Raw genomic sequence first — 12,144 nt, 5'->3', positions numbered from 1 at the left:
TTGATGCAAAAGTGAAAGAGGAATATTCACACGAATCAATGTCTATTAAGACCAGTTCACCACAGATAAGTCCCCTGGTTTACTTTCATTACTCCATATGGGATTGTGTAGATGACAGAGGCAGCCTCCAAACTCCATTATCAAAAACATACAAACCTTAAAGATAATGCTATAATTTATCAGAAAGTATGAAAAAGCCTTCTGCTATATAATATGGATGCTATTGGGAAAAGATGAATATTTCACTCAAGAAAGAATCAGAGAAATAAATCTAGCTCAAATTCCTTCATTTGGGGCTTCTAGGTAAAGAATACATTTAATCAAAAGTATATCCTTAAATACAAAAAACATTTGATGATTCTATTGCAAACATATAATAAAACTTGTGAAACTAAATCTGTACACACTACTTTGGTGTATTCATTCATAATCTCAACCTGCTGAATGACCATAAACATCTATGTCTTGATGTAAAGAAAATAATCCTGTAAGATGAGATATTTTATTCATCTTCAAGAGAGAAAATCCATAAAGAAAATAATAATCCTTATAAATGAATGCAGTGAACGAATAACTTGTATATTCAAAAGTCAGTTATTTTTACTGCTTTGCAAAGCAGCAGCATCAGACTGATGTAACTCAGGCCATCAAATACAGGCAAGTGCACATGACTCTAAGAAATATTGTCTGCTTTGACATTCCTATATCAATTAAATTATTTTGCAGGTGTGTTTTAAGCTAAATTGGCTTTCAAAAGGAATATTCTGGACTACATTTTGGATTGCCAAAAATTAATTAAAAGTCATAGCAAAAGATAGCTTTTTAATTTTTATCAAAGTAGAGTGAATTCAATGTAGTCTCAATGTCTGTTTCCTCAGGATATAACTATAGTCAAAATATTATCCACTTTATTCTTCCCAAACTACTGAGAACTAGATTGGATTTCCTTCACTGATCTGCAAAGAGTGACAACAAAACCAAAGAGCAACATGTTAAATTGTCAGTCTGTAATAACAAGGACTTTGTCTTGTGAAATTCTGTAATTCTAGTTCCTAGAATATGTGTGGAACATAATAAAGATAGACTCAGGTATGTTCAATGATCAATAAATGTTAAAGTAATGTGGAAAAAAATGGGAGCTGTTTTTTAAAATGTCTTAGACTCAAATATAGGGTGTTATTGCATCTGAGGCAACAATGGACATTTATAGCAACTAAGTCAAATAGCTGCTGATTGTTACATAATTTGCAAATATGACAATAGGAGTCTTTTTGAATTGATATCATTTTTACTTTGAAAGCTTAAGAAATAGATTTTTCTAAATGAAAGATGGGACTCCAAAGGAATCTGCAAAAATGAGTCTAAAGAAGTACCAATAAAATAAAATTACTCAAACCTCTACTATAAAAATGTAAGAACATGAGCCACTTCAATAAAAAGAAGTGACTTTTCTTGGTAAGAGGATAATCGTTAAATCTAGTCATTTCCATAGGCAAATTTGGCATACATCTGAGCTCACTATATAGCTTATAATAAGAAATAACAACTACTTAGCACATAGCAGTTTGTAGAGTTTCCCAGAATATTAACTTAATAAATAATACGTATTTGGAAACAGTAATATTACAATGTATACTTAAAAGTGTTGCAATAATAACACACATACATCATGCAGCTGCCCAGTCAATCAACATGGACTGACTCCCTACTATGTGCACAGCCGAGAGTCAGGACATAAATGCTATGCTACTAGTATCAATGATAGTTCATGAATCATGATGTTTGTGTTTCACCATTAATATTTTTCCACTACTACCCAAATGAATACTAGCCTCTTTATATGATTTATTTAAATAAATAAAAGAGTGTAGCCAATTTAGGATTACCTCACATTTATTTAGCAGCCCAGTTTCTTGCAGCCGTGACCAGATGCTCTGTATTCGTCCAGCATGCTCAGGGTGGGTGGTGGAATTGCCACAAATGCACTGGTGTTTCAGCATCAGAGGGTCATAGGCAATTCCTTCAGGACAAAGAAAACATAGCACAAGACTGAGTAATGATACAAAGTAATGATACAAGTTACATGACAATATAATTACTCCAAAAAAAAAAAGATATTCTTTTAAAAATAAATTTACAAATAGAGAAATAATACAATTTCTTATGTGCAAATTCCTAGCCCATAAGAGCTGTTTAGTCCTTCATGTCTGGATATAAATGCAAAAAAAAAAAAAAAAAAAAAGTTTAACCTATGGATTAATCAGAACTCAGATCCTAGCTTGGTAAATTTATAGTGATGAAGATGGTAATATATTTTTTTAAATTTTATATATTTATTCATGAGAGACAGAGAGAGAGAAGCAGAGACACAGGCAGAGGGAGAAGCAGGCTCCAAGCAAGGAGACCGTGGGACTTGATCCCCGGTCTCCAGGATCATGCCCTGGGCCGAAGGCAAATGCTTAACCACGGAGCCACCCAGGCATCCCGAAGATGATAATATTGTAAGAAACTTCAAATTTTTAAAAATACTATAATTTTAGCAGTATCTTAAATCATTATGAAGTATGTTTAGACAAATAATCCAAATCAGTAAAGGTCCAAATTTTATCACTAAAACCACAAAATGAAAAAAAAAAAAAAAAAAAAAATAAAACCACAAAATGAGCTGAGTCTCTAAATCATGAATTAATTTCGCAAGTAATTCCAGCTTCACTTTAGAGCAGGCCTTGCATTAAACTACAAAACTTTCCAACTGCTTGCCTATTCTGCTTCAGAGTTGTGCAGAAAGAGCTTCTTCCCTGCTTACTGTGCTTTTCTCAAAATTTATGCCAATCTGTAATCAATATGGACACTGTAGATCTTACAATTCTGTGGGACATTTGAAGTGTTTCTCTAAAAAAAATGAAAAAGAAAAAAATAAGTCAATTGCACTACCTTCAGTAGAGATTCCAAAGATACCTAATGAATAAAATCTGCTTTTAAATTATCAAGAGTTCACGTATTTCATATTTTAGTTAGACCCTATGATGAGAAAGATTTTTAAAAATATGATGAAATAAACTATTATGGGGATGCCTGGGTGGCTCAGTGGTTGAGCATCTGTCTTTGGCTCAGGGTGTGATCCCAGTCCCGGGATCGAGTTCCACATCGGGCTCACTACGAGGAGCCCGCTTCTCCCTTTGACTGTGTCTTTGCCTCTCTCTGTGTGTCTCTCATGAATAAATTAAAAAAACCTTTAAAAGAAAAAAGAAATAAACTATTCTGGGTACATAAAATAGGGCTTTTTAAAGCAACAAATTAGATGATAATTATAACTCTGGTTAATTCTGAAAAGATTTCCACCCTTAATCCAATTCCTTGGGGAAAAACACGTTACTTACAAAACTGCCTAAGCATGGAGTGAGGGCAGAAGAATCCAAGACCAAAATTGAAGAGCAAAAGTAACTGTATTCAGATACAGGCCAGTAATTTGTGTTGTAAAGTAAGTTTAATTAATGCATTTTATTCTCTATTTCACTCACAATCTCATGTTAGAGAAATGCTACTCAAAAGGGAAAATATTTCTCTGAGTGTACTAAATCAAGCAGAATAGTAACATATGTATTTTGAAACCATGTGGTAAAAATTATATCTAAGAAAAAAACATCACTTTGCTGGCCCAAATAATATCCAATCTTAATACTAAAATGGCTTCAAAATCTATCCTATGCCCCTTACTTACATTTTCATTCTTAGTGCTCATTCCTCTAAGTAGTATACTTGCACACTTATCTATTCAATTGCCCCTCCAAAATCTCCATTTGGATGTCTCATGGTTTTTATAAAGTGAGAATGTCTCAGACTTGAGTTCATGATCTTAAACCATACACTTTGTCCCTCGTTTCAGTAAAGGACATGATGATCCATCATTGCTCAAGCAAGAAACCTTAGTATCCTCTGGAAACTCCCTCTCCAAAGAACTAAGAAGTAAGTAGTGTTTTCCCTTCAAAAAACAACATGAATCACTTGATGATCTCCAGCCAAAACCATACATAATCAAAGGTATTATTGTCTCTAATCTGAACACCTAAAACAAAGCCTTGTAACTGGCTACCTGACTTTTACTCTGTTCTTTTTGCCACATAACAGTTACTTTTGCTTAAATATTTTGGTGACATGACAATATAATTACTTCAAAAAAAGACATTGATTAATCTAATCACTGATTAGAATAAAATTCCTCAAGGCATAGGTAGGCCTCTCCCCAGTTCTTCAGCTTTCTCTCCATGTACCTCTTCCCACAAAGGCCCACCTTCCATTCTTCAAAACAATCAAAATCACACCAGCCTTGGGATATGTATATATCATGTTCCATCTATGCCCATAATTCTTCCTTCCTGCCCCCCATAACTCCAGCCCTGATTTGGGTAATTCCTATACACTTTTCAAGGCTAAATGATGTCTCTAAATTAGGTTTGCTACTATATGTCCTCATAGTATCTTCTAGGTCTTCAGAGCATTTATCACAATTATGTAATTGTCATATAATCTTGTTAATTGTACATTTTCTTCACTATCTGCTGAGATCTATGAAAGCAAAGATCAGAGTTATAGTGTTTATCTCTGAACTCATAGTGTTTATACACATGCTTGGATATAGTAGGTCCTCAAAAGTATTTTTAATGAATGACTGAAAAACATAAATAAATGAACAGATGTAAGAACTAGGTCAGTTATCTCCATTATAAAGTCTTGCTTGATGAACCTAAGTGGTGGATTTCCTTGGAATCCTTAATTTTTTTAGCCTTATTTCTTTAGTATTCTTTTCTTTTATATGCCTTACCTTCCTACTGGCAAGTGCTTCTACTACAGATATTTAACTTAATCAGCTTTATATTTCTGCACAGTATTTTGCACAAAAAAAAGATGAATAAGTATCTTTAAATAAAGTCCAAAGGAATACATGTAGAAAGGCAGAAGAGAAAGCAGGCAGACATAAAAAGTAACATTCAATATATAAAGATATACAAGACATGTCTTTGAAATTCAGATGTATCAAGTATATAAGTTCCTATTACATAGCAGGAACCATTTAGTATATATCTTTCCTTCCTTTCATTCTCCTTCCCTCCCTTCCTTTTCTTTCTTCTTTTTCATCACAAGTATACTCTTTAATCCTTACCACCTATTTCATCCATTCCCCTGTCCACCTCCCCTCTGGTAACCATCAGTTTATTCTCTACAGTTAAGTCTATTTCTTTGTTTGTCCCTCTTTTTTTTTCTTTGCTCATTTATTTTGTTTCTTAAATTCCACATATGAGTGAGATCATAGTATTTTTCTTTTTTCTTTTTCTGACTTATTTTGCTCAGCATTATATCCTCTACGTCTATCCATGTTGTTGCAAATAGCAAGATTTCATTCTTTTTATGGCTGAATAATATTCCATTGTGTATATATATATATATATATATATATATATATATATATACCACATCTTCATCCATTCATCTATCAATGGACACTTGGGCTGTATCCATAGTTTGGCTATTGTCAATAATGCTGTAATAAACGGGGGTGCATGTATCCCTTTGAATTACCATTTTTGGGATTTGGGGGGATAAATATCCAGTTGTGTGATTCCTAGATCATAGGATAGTTCTATTTTTAATTTTTTAAGGAACCTTCATGCTATTTGCCACAGCGACTACACCAGTTTGCATTCCTACTAATAGTGCAAGAGGGTCCCTTTTTTTTTCCACATCCTCACCAACACTTATTTCATATTTCATTGTAGTTTTGATATGTATTTTCCTGATAATGAGTGATGTTGAGCATCTTTTCATATGCCTGTTGACCATCTGTGTGTTTCCTTTGGAAACATGTCTGTTCATGTCTTCTGCCATTTTTAAAAGGAAATGTTCATTTTGAGGTGTTGAGCTGTATCAGTTCTTCTTATTATATATTTTGGATACTAATCCTTTATTGGATATGCTATTTGTGAGTATCTTGTTCCATTTAGGAGGTTGCCTTTTAGTTTTCTTGATTGTTTCCTTTGCTGTGCAGAAGTCTTTTATTTTGATGTAGTACCAATAGTTTATTTGTACTTTTATATCCTCTTGCTTCCGGAGACATATCCAGGAAAAAAGTTGCTATGGCTGACATCAGAGAAATTACTGTCTGTGCTCTCTTAAGGGATTCTTATTGATTCAGGTCTCACATATAGGTCTTTAATCCATTTTGAGTTTATTTTTGTGTATAGTGAAAGAAAATGCTCTGGTTTCTTTTGCACATAGCTGTCCAGTGTTCCCAATACCATTTGTTGAAGATACTTTTTCCCATCATATATTCAGTCCTCCTTTGTCAAAGATTAATTGACCATATAATTGTGAGTTTATTTCTAGGTCCATTTTTATGCCAGTACCATATTGTTTTAATTACAACCACTTTGTAATATAACTTGAAATCTAGTCTTTGTGATACCTACAGTTTTATTTTTCCTTTTCCAAGACTACTTTGGATATTTGAGGTCTTTTGTGGTTCCATACAAATCTTATGTCTGTTTCTTCTAGTTCTAGTGAAAAATGCTGTTGGTGTTTTCATAGGGATTGCATTAAATCTGTAGATTGATTTGAGATATATAGACATTTTAACAGTATTTGTTCTTCCAACTCATAAGCATGGAATGTCTTTCCATTTCTTTGCATTGTCTTGAATATCTTTCATCAGTATTAGTTTTCAGAGTACAAGTCTTTGACCTCGTTAGTTAAGTTTATTTTGAGATATTTTATTGATATGGGTGCAATTATAAATGAGACTGTTTTCTTAACCTCTGGCTGCTTCATTATTAGTGCATAGGAATGCAACAGATTTTACATTGATTTAGTATCCTGCAACTTTACTGAATTCATTTGTCAGTTTCTAGACAAATTATTTCCTTCTTACAAATTTAAATGCCTTTTATTTCTTTATGTTATCTAACTGCTTTGGATAGGATTTCCAGTACTATGCCGAATAAGAGTGGTGAGAGTGAACATCCTTACCTTGTTCCTGACTTAGCGGGAAACCTCTCAGTTTTTTACCATTGAGTATGATATTGGCTATAGGGTTTTTTTTTTTTTTTAAAGATTTTATTTATTTATTCATGATAGTCACAGAGAGAGAGAGAGAGGCAGAGACACAGGCAGAGGGAGAAGCAGGCTCCATGCACCGGGAGCCCGACGTGGGATTCGATCCCGGGTCTCCAGGATCGCGCCCTGGGCCAAAGGCAGGCGCCAAACCGCTGCGCCACCCAGGGATCCCGCTATAGGGTTTTTTATTTCTATTTTTTACTATTTTATTTATTTGAGAGAAAAAGAGACAGAAAGCAAGCATGAGGGAGGGGTAAGGGGAAAGGGAGAAGCAGCTTCCCCACTGAGTAGGAAGCCTGATGTAGGGCTGGATCCCAGAACCCCTGGGATCATGACCTGAGCCAAAGGCTGACGCTTAACCGAATAAGCCACCCAGGCGCCTGGGCTGTGAGTTTTTCATATAAAGCCTTTATTATGTTGACATATGTCCCCTCTAGACCTACTTGGCAGAGGGTTAACTCTTCTATAAATGTTTGGTAGAATTTGCCTGTGAAGCAGTCTGGTGCTGGACATTTATTTGTTGGGAATTTTTTTATTACTGATTCAATCTCCTTGCTGATAAGTAGTCTGTTCAAATTTTCTATTTCTCCCTTCTTCAGTTTTAGTAGGTTATAGGTTTCTAGGAAATTTATCGATTTGCTCTAGGTTGTCTAATTTGTTCACATGTAACATTCCAAATATTCCCTTACAACTGTTTGTATTTCTTTGTTAGTTGTTATTTCTCCTTTTTTATTTGTGATTTGAGTCCTTTCTCTCTCTCCCATTTTTTTTTTAATGAATCTGATTAGGTTTATCAATTTTGTTTATCTTTTCAAAGAACCAGCTCTTGGTTTCATTGATCTGTTTTACGGTGGTTTCTAGTTTCTTTTATCACTTATTTCTGCTCTATTATTTCCTTCCCACTGCTGGTTTTGGGTTTTGTTTGCTGTTCTTTGTCTAACTACTCTAGAGTTAAGGTTAAGTTGTTTGAGATTTTTCTTCTCAAGATAGGCTGTATTGCTATAAGCTTCCCTCTTAGAACTGCTTTTGCTGCATCCCAAAGGTTTTGGGATGTTGTGTTTTCATTTTTGTTTGTTTCCATGTAATTTTTTTATTTCTTCTTTGATTTCTTGGTTGACCCATTCATTGTTTAGTAGTATGTTATGTAATCTCTATGTATATGTGGGCTTTCCAGAGTTTTTCTTGTGGTTGATTTCTAACTTAATAGCATTATGTCCAGAGAAGATACATGGCATGACTTTGATCTTTTTGAATTTCTTGAGGCTTCTTTTGTGGCCTAATATGTGATCTATTCTGGAGAATGTTCCATGTGCACTCGAAAAGAATGTGTATTCCGCTGTTTTAGGATGGAATGTTCTGAATATGTCTGTTAAATCCATCTGGTCCAATGTGTCATTCAAAGCTACTGTTTCCTTGTTGATTTTCAGTTTGGATGACCTGCTCATCCATGTAAATGGGGTGTTAAAGTCCCCTACTATTATTTTATTACTATTGATTATTTCCTCTGTGTTTGTTTTATGTATTTGGGTACTCCCATTTGGGTGCATAAATATTTACAATTGTTATATCCTTTTGTTGAATGTTTTAATATATTTCCAACTACAATTTCATAATACATAAAAGATATATTAAGGATATCAGACACAAAAAATACGTCTCACTGTGAAAACATATTTTTCAAGACTAGAGATTTTATTTAGTTGCTAAATATTTTTCACTACTTCATCCCTTAATATTATCTAACTTTAGTTCCACAGTACTGTTCCTCTTTTAACAGTATTTTCTCCACAAACCACTGCAAAAATTATTATAAAACAGGTTATGGTAGCTGGAAGTTATTGCCAAGTATCTGGAGATTATAATACAAAGTCCAGAAGCTCTTGGAAAGACATTTGAATTTAAGGGGAAATAAATAAAGTCTGGAACTCTAAACCTCCACTTACTCATCTTAATGATGTAGCAATGAGGTGTTAACAGGTAGAGTGCAAGGTGAGACTTTAACCTCATCCTTCATCTCCATTCCTTTCCTCTTTTTCTTTTTCTTTTTTTTCTTCTTTTTAGAAACAAAGACTTATAGGGTGAGAAATAAACCTGCCCTTCTCTTTGGGATTCATATGGTATTTTACTTTTCTTTGACCCTTTCTGCCCTACTGGTTAACATTTGCAACATAAACCAATGGATCAATCTCTCTCTTGATCAATGGGACAAGAGTTAAAATTAGGATTTGGGAAAATACACCAAAGAGTCTTAACATAAAGTCTTTACTATTTTAAACCCTAGAGGTTTATTTCCCAGAAAAAATATTTTTTGCTACATTTTCTAGATATGCTTGGACTCTATTTTCTCTGGCTTTCAGTTTAATTAAGTAAGATAAGTATTTCAAGCACCTACTGTCTATCTTTCCCCCTTTTAATCATTACATATAGTTAAATCATTATTTAGCCACAAGATCTATTCTTGTCTTCAGGTTTATACCCAGTCTCATATCAACTATTAGGTTGAGTCTACTCTGGTCTATGAGGAGAGCTGAGTGTAGAATCTTTAACCCTAAAATTTCTAATCCTGATTCTTGGTTCTTAACATTCATATAGCTTTTCTGGCAACTGCTTGAGGTTTTACACCTTCTCAAGGAATCTGCTCTACAAGGTTTATTAAACATCTTGCAGGGCCAAAGGACAGAAAGTTAGCATGATACAAATGTATATAGTATGATATCTTTCCTGAAAGATGTAAATGCAATAATCATTCATTGAATGTTCATTATTGTCTGGGCGCCAGCAATTTTTTTTTTTTTTTGAGAAGGAGCATGTGTTTTACTGGGGAGAGAGCATTTCTCATGACCAACAGATGAAGATAGCTCAGTGGGCATACTGCACATCATACTCAAAAAGGTACACAGGAGGCTCTGCTAAGAAAGATGAGCTGGAACATGGGTTCCTCTTGCCAACTTCCCCACGCTTGTCCCTCCAAGGAGTCAGGACACTCACAAGCATTTTCTTGAGGCAATTGTGGTCCACTAGAGATAGAGCCCCTCAGGGGTGCCTTCTTGTTTTTCATAAAGAGCTTCTTTTTTTCATAAAGAGTTTCTTGTTTTTTAAATTTTGTTAATTTATTCATGAGTGACATAAAGAGAGGCAGAGACATAGGCAGAGGGAGAAGCAGACTCCCTTTGGGGAGCCTGATGCAGGACTTGATCCCAGTGCCCCAGGATCACGACCAGAGACAAAGGCAGATGTTCAACCACTGAGCCACCCAGGCATCCCAAGAGCATTTTCTTTAGATTTTTTTAAGTCTTCATTTATTACTTTCATTCTACATTCTCTCAAGGCCATCAGACCAGCTTCTGTACAGATGGCCTTGATGTTACATCAGACAGGACATCTTTAGCCATGATCAAGTCGTTCAGGGTTACATCATCAGCCAGCAGCATTTTACTTGTGTGGATCTGAAAGATGTATTTCTTAGTCTTTTAATTGGTCAGGGGGAACTCAGTCTCTCTGCCATTGCACCCTGGTCTGATAAGTGCTGTATCCAAAGTATCTATTCAGTTTGTGGCCATGATAGCTTTCATGTCATCCCTTGAATCAAATCCATCCACTGGTTCGAGTTCCAATATGGTTTGTTGAATTCCTTGCCATCAAATGTGAGTTATACCTTTTGTTCCAATGGCATCAATTTTATCAATAAACATAGTGTATAGCATATGTTCTTCACCAACTCAAAACAATTCTCAAATGAGTCTGGGCCCAACACCTAGGTACTTCTGAGTAAGTTCAGAGCCAACCATTTTCAAGAGAGTGGCTGAGGTTTGGTTTGCTACTCCTTTGGCTAATAAGGCTTTACCGATGCCAGATGAATAATAAAGAATGATACCCCTTTGGGGGAATTATTACCCATCTCTTCATAATATTCAGGATGAGTGAGAGGAAATTCTAGTTTCCTGAATTTCCTGGATTTGATTGCCCAACTCCCCAACATTAGCACAGGTTTCCTGAGGGGTCTTTTCTACAGTCATCATTGTGACCAAGGGATCTGTGTCATCCATGAACACCCCAATGATGGCATGCACCTAGTGGCTGAGTACAACCAAGCAGCCTGGTTCTAACAGATCCTTGTCTTTTACATAGGAAAGAATGCTAATTTAGTGTTCTGAGCCCACAGATGTAGACATGATAACATGACTGTCACCAATGATCTCTTCCAAAGTTCCTACCGACATAAGGGTCCCCCTCAGATCATCTGTCTTTGATCATTCCCTCTCTTGATTTTCTTCAAAGGCTTCATTTGTTCTTGATTTCTAATGAATTCTTCTTCCATGAAAAGATAGTCTTTAATTCTAACTTCAAAATATTGACTGGCACTAAGTGTGAGGTGTCACCAGTGGCAGCTTGCTCACAGCATCTGGTCCCTTTGCTTTCTTCTTTTTCCCCACTCTAGTTGGTATAGGAGGTTCAGATTTCATTTTCTTATCCTTGTCATCTGTTTTTGCCATTACCAAGGCCATGACTACCACTTTGACCTATTTTGCTTCGACCACTCGAATCCTAGGTGCTAACAATTTCATTTTATTACATTTAATTCATGATCTAGTAGTAAAGATGAGGCTTGTATAAAAATAGTTATATGACATGGTTTTTAAAAAAAACTCTTAAGGCACGCCTGGGTGGCTCAGTGGTTGAATATCTGCCTCAGGCTCAGGGCAGGATCCTGGGGTCCTGGGATCAAGTCCCACATTGGGCTCCTTGTGGAGAGCCTGCTTTTCCATCTGCCTATGCCTCTGCCTCTCTCTGTGTGTCTCTCATAAATAAATCTTAAAAAAAAAAAAACAACTCTGTACAGGAAGGAAGAAAAAAATTATGGGGATAATCTCTTAAAATATTTTTTAAATGTTTTAAAAGACCTGAAATGGGTATAATTATTAAAACAGATAATAAGAACTATCTCGAAGCAATGGTCATTTCTAATAACTTCCACTTCATACTTATTAACAGCTATTATACTTTCTGTTCATGATTCTCTATCCATAAGGCTTATCT

At 35.2% G+C, this 12,144-nt stretch overlaps 1 protein-coding gene and 1 pseudogene across 31 annotated transcripts in view; both read right to left on the bottom strand.

Moving 5' to 3' along the window:
* The window catches only part of HDAC9 (histone deacetylase 9), a 1,020,499-nt gene that overhangs the window by 270,859 nt on the left and 737,496 nt on the right, over positions 1–12,144 (bottom strand). For all 31 annotated transcript variants that reach the window (XM_049093664.1, XM_049093655.1, XM_049093656.1 and 28 more), the window contains one exon: positions 1,887–2,020. In XM_049093664.1, the coding sequence (XP_048949621.1) occupies positions 1,887–2,020 (134 nt within the window). The remainder of the gene's footprint in view (positions 1–1,886; positions 2,021–12,144) is intronic.
* On the bottom strand, positions 10,384–11,625 carry LOC112670530 (26S proteasome regulatory subunit 4-like; annotated as a pseudogene).

The sequence above is a fragment of the Canis lupus genome, chromosome 14, assembly GCF_003254725.2.
Source record: "Canis lupus dingo isolate Sandy chromosome 14, ASM325472v2, whole genome shotgun sequence".
NCBI lineage: Eukaryota > Metazoa > Chordata > Mammalia > Carnivora > Canidae > Canis > Canis lupus.
This window is presented reverse-complemented; position numbering and strand designations above follow the sequence as displayed.